The 12,514-nt window shown below is 40.5% G+C and overlaps 1 protein-coding gene across 1 annotated transcript in view; it reads right to left on the minus strand.

Annotated features, from left to right (window-relative positions):
- The window catches only part of LOC102914331 (vomeronasal type-2 receptor 116-like), a 28,371-nt gene extending 21,579 nt beyond the window's left edge, over positions 1-6,792 (minus strand). Inside the window, exon 1 of the mRNA XM_076570361.1 lies at positions 6,521-6,792. Within this exon, the coding sequence (XP_076426476.1) occupies positions 6,521-6,792 (272 nt within the window). The remainder of the gene's footprint in view (positions 1-6,520) is intronic.
- Positions 6,793-12,514: the final 5,722 nt, after the last annotated feature.

Genomic DNA, 12,514 nt, shown 5'->3' on the forward strand with positions numbered 1-12,514 from the left:
CCCGATCACAATACAGACAGATCTCTGTATGTTCAAGGATACAGCCAGCATGGAGACACACACCTTTAATCTCCATACCAACCATAGAAGACCTGGAAGTCTGTATAGACAGGTAGTGATGTGGAGGTCATGTGGTTGGGTTTACAACCAATGAGAAGCACAACAGAAAGTCAATAAAAAGACAGATACACAGGAAGTAGGTCTCTTGCTGAGGGGAAGGACAGCAGCAGCAGTGAAGGGTAAGAAAGGGATTTTAGTATCAGTTCTTAGCTACTGCTCTGACCTCTTGGGCTTTTAACTCTGAATTTGGCTCTGTGTTTCTTATTTAATAAGATTTTTACATCTACATCCAACTTTGGGAGAAGAATGGGTGCCTGCTCTCACTGCAGCTTGATACACCAGGACTCACTGATATCCAGGGGATTCCTGCCTATATCTAAAAAATAACAGTGAAGGAGGATTGGATATTGTGAGGTTAGAGGATAAAGGAGGAGGCACCTAGAAAGAGGGAAGGGAGGAGAACCTTTGGGTGGAATGTAAAATCAAGAAAATAAATAAAAATATAATAATAAATACAAAAAAATGAAAAAGAAACAAACAAATACACAAAGAAGATAAAGGGAAGCAAATTATGACAAAAAGTCTACAAAAAAATACCATTCTGTCCATTTTGTGTTATTCAACCAATCCTGTGCATGTAACTGGTCCTGACATTTGTCTAATAATATACTCAGTGAGACTCCACTGGAGAAAACAGATTTTCCTTTTCAAAGCAGGTATCAGTTTCACATAGCTTCTTTTTTAGGGATGAGAAGTGGTGTCCACTTGCTCCTCACAATGATGAGACATCATCTGAACTCGTATAATTTGAACTTCAACAGGTCTTGGGCATGCTCACACAGTCTGAGTGAGCTTATATATGTGTGAGTGCCATTGTGTCTGGAAGACAATGCTTCCTTGGAGTTATCCATCACCTTTGACTCATAATTCTGTCTGTCTCCTCTTCCACATAGATCTCTGAGCCTTGAGTTGAAGGAATTGATGAGACAACTCACTGAAGACAATGTGCTCCAAAGTTCCTTGCTCTCTGCACACACTCTCCAGTTGTGGATTTCTGGGTTAGTTCCCATTGACTACAAGAAGCATCTTCTCTGATGAGAGCTGAGTGAGGAACTGCTTAATGAGCATAGCAGAATATCTTAGGATTCAATTTATTGCTGAGTTTCTTAAACAGAATAATAGTACTAGATTTTCATATATATATATATATATATATATATATATATATATATATATATATATATATATATATATATATATATATATACTGAGGTTCTGGGAAACTTTATCCATGTCAGGTCGGGTTCCATTTCATGGACTGGACATTAAATCCAGTCAGACATTGCTTGGTTAAACCCCTAGTATTTATGTCATTATTGTACTTATATATCATACAGGCAGGTCATCACTATAGATCACAAAGTCTGTAGCTGGATTGGTAGTTACAATTCTCCTCTGGTAGAATGAAGAATACTTTCCAGTACCATAAATGCAAGTCAGTACAAGCACTAGCTTGATTACTCCATGTTTAATGAAATAATGAGGGACAAATAGCCAAACGAATGGAAACACATGAACTATGAACCACAGGCTGTGGGGCCCCCAACTGGATCAGGCCCTCTGAATAGGTGAGACAGTTGATTGGCTTGATCTGTTTGGGAGGCAGCTAGGTAGTGGTATCAGGTCCTGGACTCATTGCATGAGCTAGCTGTTTGAAACCTGGGACTTATGCAGGGACACTTGGCTCAATCTAGGAGGAGGGGACTGGACCTGCCCGGACTGAGTCTATCAGGTTGATCTCAGTCCTCGGGGGAGGCCTTGCTCTGGAGGAGGTGGGAATGGGGGGTGGGCTGGGGGGAAAGGGAGGGGGCAGGAAAGGGGAGAACAAGAGAATATGTGGCTGTTATGTAGAACTTAATCGTATTGTAAAATAAAATAATAAATAAATAAATAAATAAATAAATAAATAAATAAATAAATAATAAAAACAGAAATAATGTGTGGTGTCTTCTACAATAAAGCCTTAACAGAAACTTGTGTAGAGTAACCCATAGCCTTGGAAATAGTCAATGATGTTTGGTAGTTTCCATGGATCCCCTTTGACTAATGACTCACGAAGATATGTTACCTGTTTCTGGCATTAGATAAATATTTGGTGCAGAAAATGTCTAGCTGGGGCACTGTTCCCCCTTGATTTGGTGATTCCATTCAGACTTCCTTTACACATGTGTGAATACTTTAGGAACCTTCCAAGTAGCAAGTATCCCAATAGTTTTCAAATGGCCTTGAGTGTGAATTGTCCTTCTAAACACACCCACAATTACCACTCTCTGCCATTCCCTCCCTATTTAATCCTCTAATTCTAGTTTTTCCTGTATCTCTGCATAAAAGTATGTTCCATTTTCTCTTCCATGATAGATCCTCTCTACGCTGACCTCTTACTACTTTCTTGACTACTGTGGTTATTCAGATGGTAGCATGCATATCCAAGTTTTAAAAACTAATAGTCACATGAAAAAGAAAACACATATTTGTCTTCTTTTGGGCGGTGGGGTCTTCGGTACATTCCTCAAGATGATTTTCACTACGTTCAATATTTACTTGGTAATTTCAGCAATTCCTTAAATAAAGATTATTTATTATTTTATATCCTGACCACAGTTTCCCCTCCCTCCTCTCATCCAAGGCTTTCTCTCACCTCACTTCTTCCCCGCCCTCATCCACTCCTCCTACTTTTCATTCAGAAAGGGTCAGGCCTCCAATAGTTATCAACAAATTTTGCCATATCAAGTATCAGGAAGACTAAGCACCTTCCTTTGTATTAAGGCAGCCCAGGATAAGGAGTAGGGTCCCATAGCCAGCAACAGTGTCAGAGATAGCCCCTGTTCCCACTGTTAGGAGTTCCACAAGAAGACAAAGCTACACAACTATCACACACGTACAGAACACCTAGGTCACTACCATGCAGGCTCCCTGTTGTTGGTTCAGTCTCTGTGAGCTCCCATGATCACAGGTTAGATGTTTCTGTGAGTTTTCTTGTGATGTCCTTGGTGGCTCCGGCTCCTACGCTCCTCTCTCTCTCTCTCCAGTAGGATTCCCCAAACACAGAACAGGGTCTGACGGTGGGCCTCTGCCATTGTTCAGGAATTACTTTTAAAAAATTACAACTGAACAAAAAAACCACATAGTTCAAATGTGCTATGATTTCATTAACCATTCCTCATTTGGTGAGATTCTAGGATGCTTACAATTTCCAACAATTATAAATAGAACAAGAATGAAAATGATGAACAAGTATCTGTGTAGCAAGATGCAGAATTCTTTGAGTATGTTTCCAAGAATAATATTGCTGGATTTTGAAGTAGATAGATTCACAACCTCATGAGGAATTCTCACACTGGTTTCCATACTGGCTGCACATGTTTTTACCCCGACAAGCAATCAATAAATGTTCCTCACTCCCGGAATCCTCACCAGCATATGCTGTCATTTGTATTATTGGTCTTGGACATTCTGATTGATTTAAGAGGAATTTTCAAAGTAGTATTTATTTGCATATCTGTGATAGCTGCGAATGATTTCTTTAAGTTTTGTTCAGACATTTGTGTTTAATCTTCTGAGATCTCATTGATTAATACTTTACCCTATTTTTAATTTGGCTATTATTTGCTTGGTGTTCATATGCATTTGAGATACTAAAAAAAATTAAACCAAAATGTGGCAAACACCTTAAGGAAATTTACTGTAAGGATTGAGATTGAAACAGTTATATAAAATATCATCTTCCAACTATAAACCCACCAGACTAGTAGTAGTCACTGCTAGATGCAAATAAGTATTTCAATAACTAACACCAATGCAATTGAGCTACTAAATTATTCCATTCAGAAGAAATGAATGAAGTACTATCTAGATATAGATATGAAGGCAATGTCGTTCTGATGTCCAAACAAGATTTATACAAAGCAAAACTTATATGGTCATTTAATAAAACACTCATTTCTTTTTCAGACAGGGTCGTTTATGTCTTCCTGGCTATCTTGGTACTCACTATATAGACAATATTGGTCTTGAACTCACCAGAGACTGCTTATATCTGCCTCCAGAGTACTAAGATTACAGACATGCTCCATCATGAGCAGCTATTTGTAAATTCTTAATATAGTACTTTTAAATCATTCACAGTGATTGTAGGCTTCTTTCCAGAGTTGCAACAGTGGATCAGGATAAGGAAATCGATTAATGTAGTGTATTGCATAAATGGCCTAATAAATGAATCACAGTCTCATCTGGCTAGATGCAAAAAATACTTGGAACAAAAATTCAAACTCTTTTTGTATCAAAGAACAAAAGAGAAACCAACAACAGGCTTCCATATTTGAGATCTTAAACAATCCACAGAAAATTATTTATATCAAAATGACAGGATAAAAATTACCACAAAACTCAGTTGCTTCCCTACATACAAAGAACACATTTGCTGTGAAAGAAATTAAGAAAGCCACGTTCACAATTGTCTCAGAAATATGGTAAAGTAAACTTAATGAAAACTTGAAGGACATCAATAATGAAAACTTTAAAATATTGAAGAAACTGAATATATCATTAGTAGATGGGGAAATCTTACACACACACACACACACACACACACACACACACACACACACACATATATATATATATATATATATACATATATATATATATACTCAATATTGTGAAAATAATTCCTTTCAAAAATTAATTAAGAGAACATAAGGGAACGGGATAGTTGAGCTGGAATTGGGAAGGAGTGGGGGAGCAATGAAAGAGATACCATGACAAAGGGAGACATCATGGGGATAGCTAGAAACTGAGTACTAGGGAAGTTCTCAAATTCCACAAAACACCTGAGCTTAGACTACTAGCAATAGTGGAGAGGGTGCCTAAACCTCCTTACTCCAGTGATCACATCAGTGAATACCCTATCTGTCATCATAGAGCATTCATCCAGCAACTATTAAAAGCACTCTCAGAGATCCATAGCCAAGCACCAGGCCAAGCTCCACAAGTTATTCGAAGAGAGGAAACAGGGATTCTATGAGCAAGGGGCATCAAGATCATGATGGGGAAATCTACAGAGAAAACAAACCAAAATAGTGGGACCTCATGAACTTTGCCCAACAGCTGTGGAGCCTACATGAGACTGGAGTAGGCTCTCTGCATAAGGCAGACAGTTGTGTAACTTGATCTGATTAACGGGCCCCCTGGCAGTAGGATCAGGATCCATCCCGTCACAGGAGGGGGATTTTTGGAGCGCACTATCTGATGGGACACCTTTCACAGCCTTGATGCAGGGAGAGGGCCTTGGGCCTGCCTCTACTGAATGTACCAGGCTCTGCTAAATCCCCATGGAGGACACCTTATTGGAGGAGGGAATGAACAGTGGTTTGCTTAGGGAGAAACCTGGAGGGGAGAGAGGATGGAAGAGACGGAGATACATGGTTGGTATGTAAAATAATTTTTAAAATTCCTTAACAAAAAAAGACACAAAAAAAGAGGAATAGATGTAAAGACAAGTATCAGAGAATAAAACATTTAGACTTAAAAACATCAGACACATACATATTTTATAGTAGCAGAGATGACCCAGTGTGTAGCTTCTCCATGCCACTTCTCAAATGTTGACAGCTACCACAGGCAGGTCCTGCCACTATAGCAAGTCAGAAGGGGAGTAAGCAGTCACCACTATAAGCAATGCCCTGGCTTTTTCAGAATAAAAACATAACATTTGAAATGCAGACATTCCTTTTTGACTTTGAAGATAGAGGTAGACCTGACCTTTGTAATCCTTAAAAGTCTGTAACTGTGCATGTGTTAGAGTGAGAAAGGACAAAGGACACACCAAGTACCTCATAGTAGACAGATCTCATACATCCTTCCCCCTTGCAGCTTCAGAGGTGTGGAGTGACCACATGCAGAGTATCTGAAAACTTAACTGAATGGCTACATGAATACTTTCTCTAGTGAAGAATGGCACAAATATTGGAGACCCTGCTTCTTCACTAGGAGTCTCACACTTTTAGAAGTAACATTAGCAGACTCTGGAAGAGACAGGAATGCACCTTGTGACTACTGAACTCAATGTAGTACTCTGGAGCTTCTTGTCTTACACCACTGTCTACCTCAAAAGGGCACCTGTGAAAAGGAAGGCTGCCTATGATCAATCAAATTAATGAATGTTGTTTTTAATTTTCCTGTCAGCCTTGTAAATGGAGGCTACTTGGAAGAAAATTTTAAAAGTCTCACAGCTTGATAGTGGGGAAAAAAGTGATTTTTAAATATCAAAACATATTTTGCATCGGTTTTAGTGATAGGATTGGGAGAAATGACATAAGCTACCAGCATTTCTCTGCCCATTCACACACCTATTACACATTATATATCATGACATTTACATGAAAAATGCAAACACACTTACATCACATTCAGGACAAAGTTGGAATGCTCTTTGTCCAACAATACAGGCACAGCAAGAAGGTAAAAGACACAACCTCGCACCACCTCTCCATGCTTGTCTTGATTCTGCTTCATTCTCCAAAAGCACTTGGGGTGAGTGAGGTTGGACATGAGGAGGGGGATGTTCAGGAGCCAGAAGAAGAAATGCAGAGTGAGCATCAGGTCCTGTCTCCAAATCTCTAAGCCAGTTGTGTGGTCTGTGGATGCACACCAGTTTATCAAATGGATAACCATGTATACACATCTGCTTTTATGTCTGCTGCCTACTGGAGAGATCACTTATGTGGATGAGATGCCTTGCTCTCCAGATGGCTCCACTACTCTGGAGAAATGTCTAGCACTTTCTGACCTAAGGCTCTGCAGCTGACGTCCACAGCAGAGGTAATAAATGTGGGTTGGAAAATAATCTGATGACATCTCAGCCTCAGGTCCTGTGACATCACCTCATATCCCTGGGTATTGAGGCCCATGGGAGAAAGCAATTTGGGCAGATTGGTCCCAGTACAGAGTCAATGTGTTATTTGTTTGAACACCTTTAGAAATGATCTCAGCAGAATGTATCAGAAGATGGAGAGTTAGATGTTAAGGTAAAGAATTGAAACGACCTATGACAATCAAAGTTCATGTGGACACACTGTGTGTTCTATTCCAGAGTGCAAATGAGAAAGCCTCAGTCTCATGTGTACGGCATCCACCATTCATAGAGCATAAGCAGTATGGCCTATGCTACATCTCTCACAGAGACCCAATAACCAACCAGTATCCCTGTGCTCCATTTTAAGAAGCTCCAACAATCAGGTCAAATCTAGAAATTCTTGTCTTATACTGTGTTCAGAAATGCCCAGGCCATCATTATCCATGAGAAATTAAGCTGAGCATTTGAGTTATGAATCATGAACTTCTTCCCTGACGTCAGTTGCTTCTGATGGCCTGTTTCTTCAAATTTATCCTTCATTATCTATTCATTTATGCTTATATTAGAACCCAGTAGTGACTCCAAAGCAGAACTGTGTCCAGTAGCTTAGAACCCATTAGTAACTGGGATAAAGCCTGTGTTCAATGTGTAAGCTGTTCTTATCCCATTGTCATGCTCATATATTTTGGCTGCATTCTAGAATATGTGTTGCCAGTGGGAGAGCTCATTGATGAGTGTGGGCTGAGGAAACACCTTTAGATGATGTGGACTACAGAGCAAAGACTACAAATGTGGGGCAATTAGTTGGTGTGGAGGATGCTAGATGTTATTTAGTACTGGAGATGAGGTACACAGGGCTGGTGTTCTCTGGATCTTGTGCAATATTTAAAAATCAACATTTAACACATGCATGGCCCCCAAGTTCTGTGATGAGCTGCCTAAGACTGTCTAAGATGTGAATATTGACAGATGTGATGGGAGTAGATGTTCATATGAAAATGAGAAATTTCATATTTCAAAACTGAATCTGTATTGATCACAGCAACCAGGATTAATTCTTGCTTTCTACTAATTATTGTTAGTTTTTAAATTAGTGCATAACATAATGGGATTTAGTGTGGCATTTTCATGTGATGCAGATATAGACAGATGTAATTGGAGTAGATGTTCATAGTATCTTATGGCATGCATTCCCCATATGTAAAGCACATGTAAAATTCCTGGTTAACCCATAATAGGATTATACCACAGGACTGGCAGGAGCTGGTACATGCTGTTCTGGAAACCAGACAACAGCTCCAGTGGCAAATGTGGTTGAATGAGGAATCTAAAAACATACCAAAACAATGTAGGGATAAAGGTACACAAGTCTTCCAGAATCAGCTTTTTGGAGGAGGCCAAAATGCTGCAGTACAAAAACAATGTTTATATGATATCCAAACCTTAATTCTATGTTGAATGGAAGCCTTAAATGCATGGGACAGAGTTGAGGAACCAGGAAACATAACTGAGTCATGTACAAAGGTTATACAGGGCTGGAAAGAATCTTTCACAGATTTCTTACAAAGACTGTCTTCAGCAGTAAAGAGAATGGTCCTGAATGCAGAAGCTAGTCAGATAATAATTGAATCTTTGGCTTTTGAGGAGGAAAATGCAGCATGCAAGAGAATAATCAAGCCATTAAAAGCAAGATCTGCACCCTTGGAAGATTGGATTATAGACACAGTTAATGTTGAGGCTCAAGTCCATGATATGTGCATAGGAGAAGCCATTTCAAGAGGTTTGAGGAATGTCAGATGTTTTGGATGTGGGAAGCAAGGACATTTGCTGTGGATATTGTTCTATATAAATAAAACACTGGTGGCCAGTGACGAGGCAGGAAGTAGGTGGGACAAGGAGAGAGGAGAATTCTGGGAAGCGGAAGGCTGAGGGGAGAGACACTGCAGCTACGGGCAGGAGAGGCAACCTGTAAAGATGCCGGTAAGCCACCAGCCACGTGGCAAGGTATAGATTTATAAAAATGGGTTAATTTAAGATAAAAGAACAGTTAGCAGAAAGCCTGCCATGGCCATACAGTTTATAAGTGATATAAGCGTCTGAGTGATTATTTTATAAGTGGATTGTGGGACTGCGGGGCTTGGGGAACCTGGAGAGAAGCCCTCCAGCTACAGACATTGGAAAAGGGACTATAAACAGGGCATTCCTAGAAACAATATTTCTTTAAGGAACAATGGCAACAGAATGCCTCTTCCTTCTGGAGTATGCAGAAGTTGTGGTAAGGGAAAACACTGGACCAATGAATGTAGATCAACAAGGGACAGGAAAGGTAATACTTTCCTCCCTCTTCAGGAAACTCCCAGAGGGGCCTCAGGCAGGCCTCCACAGCAAATCCAGTTTAGAACTTTCCTGCAGTCATAGAAGAAACCCCTACTCAGATCAATTGAATAACCAAATGCCTATTGGAATAAACAAGGGTACTCGGAGTAATGGAACAACTGAGAAAAGGAGAACAGAAAATTCAGGAGAAAACATAAAGAAAATTATTTGGCAAACTTATATAAATGAACAAAGACCAAAATTTACAATAAAAATAAATGGTGATTTGTAGTCTGGTCTAGTAGCTATAGGTGCTGACATGACCATAATTGCACCAGAATTCTGGCATCCAACTTGGCCTCTTCAGGAGGTAAATGTTCAACTGTTAGGAATTGGAACATTATCTCAAGTGAAACATAGTGCAAGATGGCTCCAATGTATAGGTCCAGAAGGACAGCGAGGAGAATTAAAACCATATGTGGCTAACATAGCAATGAATCTGTGGGGTCAAGACCTGTTACAACAATGGAATACTCAGATTAACATCCTTCCAACCTCAGAAATCTTGAGACTTTAGGTCTACAGAACAGGTCTCATCACAAACTCCAGCAGATCATAGATGGGGTAAATAGTGGGGAAGGATAAGTCATATCCTTGGGTCTGGGCCTGGGAAGCTGTAGGATTTGTCTACCAGATGTCAAATGGGGACAACTGTTCCATGTTTACAATTTCGGGGCTGGCTCACACACCTACACTAACAAGGATGGATCCATTGTGCTGCACTAGAGAGGTGCAGGGCCTGCTCTCCCAAGTGTTGTGGCTGGTGGGGTTCAGGTGTAGCTCTCCCACTCTATGACCACAACACCAGCTCTATCACTTGCCCCACATATTGAGGGGTGTAGGAGAAGGGGGTAACTCTCCTCCAAGATACCACCTCAAGACAAATGTGTAACAGGGACAGATCTCCCATGCTCACAATTTTTAAGCTGGCTCATCCATAACCACACTAACAAGGTTGGCTATATTCTGCTTTTCTCATGAGTTATAGGGTTTGCTATCCCAAGTGTTGCAGCTGCTGAGGGTCAGGTATAGTTCTCCCATTCCTATTGCTACAGGACATGCTCTCCCTAGTATCCATCTGTCTGGAGGTGGCATGGAGGGGCATGAGCTTGCTTCCTCCCCTTCCCCTCACCCAGCAATGCCTGGTTCATGTGGAAGAGCTGGCCCTGTGTTCTTAGGAGCTGAAGGCATTCTTTTACTTGATGTCCCCTCTTCTCAGATGACTTTAGATGTGATGAGTCAGATGTGTCAAGTTGTTAGAAAACCATCCAGCACAATTGACCCCCATATCATCTTGACACACAAATACATCACCACAAAGTTACCTTTCCTTTCCCATTCATCCCCAAGATCTCACATTAAATTCTAAGTAGAGCCTGGAGAGATGGCTCAGCATTTAACAGCACTGGTTATTCTTCCTGAGAACCTGGGTTCAAGTCCCAGCTCCAACATGGCAGCTTACAACTCTCTGTAACTTTAGTTTCATGGGATCCAATAACCTGACACCAATATATATTCAGGCAACACACCAATGCACATAAAAAAAGAAATACTTTTAAAAACATGAGTAAATTTAAAATGTCCCACAGTTTTAAGTGTCCCACAATGGAACACACTAAAATTTCACTCAGAGGTTAAGAGTACTGGCAGATTTTCCAGAGATCTGGAGTTCAAATCCCAGCAATTGCATGTTGGCTCACAACCAGCTGTAATGAGAGCTGGTGCATTATTCTGGCATTCAGAAATACACACATGCAAAACACTATACATAGTAAATAAATCTTTTTTTAAAAAAAGCAGTCCTGCTGGGCAGTGGTGGCACACACCTTTACTCCCTGCATTCAGGAGACAGAGACAAGTGAATCTCTGTGATTTCAAAACCAGTCAGATCTACAGAGTGAGTTCTAGGCCAGCCAGTACTACACAGAGAAATCCTGTCTCAAAAAACAGTCCATTTATCTGAAAAATCATTCTCTTTACCATATCTAGTCTCTTTTCAAACCCAAAAAAAAATGCTTTTAAAAGTTTGAACTCTCTCAAGTGTGGGCTCCTAAAAATTAAAAATTAGGTTAAATAATTCCTTACTTCTAGAGGGAAAGGCCCAAGGCAAAGTCTCTATCTGACAAATAAAAACCACTTTCCAACTGTGTAATAGTGTGATTTCCAATGATGGAACCACTTACTGCCTTCTGGGTTTCTCCAAAGGGCTTGGGTCACTTCTTCAACTCCATCCTCTGTAGCACACACAGCTTGCCTTCCAAGCTTGGTATGGCTCCACTCTATAGCTGCTGCTGCTCTTGTCAGTCACCCCACAGTACTGACATCAACCGCAATGCTGGGTCTTCTGCTGCAACATGGCTGCACTTTCATCAACAACTCTCATAGACTCTCTTCATGGTTCCAAGTCTCAAATTCTTCGTGGGATTCCTTTAATTTTGGACCTTCAAATGCTAGTGTACTTCCACCTTCACCAATGGCATCTCCTGGCTTCTCACAGTGCCAAGTCTCAGCTGGAATCCATGGCCAAATCATGCCTTCAAAACCAGTACCACCTGCGTGACTCTCACACCATCAAATTTGATGGCCAGCATGAAATACAACTGCCTCTGGGACACAGCATCTCTGTACTCTCAGAAACCACTTCTCAGAGGATTTCAGCTCAGCAATGTTGGGCCTCTCTTTTTTTGTATGTGTTTTTGGTTTCAGGCTGGCCTTGAACTCACAGTTATCTGCCTGGCTCTACCTCCTGAGTGTTGGGATTAAATGTGTACACCACCACGACCGTGGGTTCTTCCTCATCACCACTAATTTCTCAACTCCAGACAACCAGAATTGAGTATCTCAGTAAAACAAAGGTTTCACTTTAGTAGTTCAGATATTTTGTTAATCATAGCTGATTACTCAGCCAGAGCTAACCAGGGCCACAGAATCTTAATTCAAAATAATAAATGGCCCCAACAGAATCTTGAAACTTCCCTCTGAAACTTCACAAGCCATATTCCTTCTTCTGCATTGCTCTCAACATTCTTATATTCCAAGCTACTGTTCAAAAAACACTCAAAGTATTTTCTTATACAATGTTTCAAAGTCCCTCCATAATCCAACTACAAAACAACATGATCAGGTCTGTCAAAGCAAGATCCCACTCCTAGTACCAACTTGTCT

This window comes from Peromyscus maniculatus, chromosome 1, assembly GCF_049852395.1.
Source record: "Peromyscus maniculatus bairdii isolate BWxNUB_F1_BW_parent chromosome 1, HU_Pman_BW_mat_3.1, whole genome shotgun sequence".
NCBI lineage: Eukaryota > Metazoa > Chordata > Mammalia > Rodentia > Cricetidae > Peromyscus > Peromyscus maniculatus.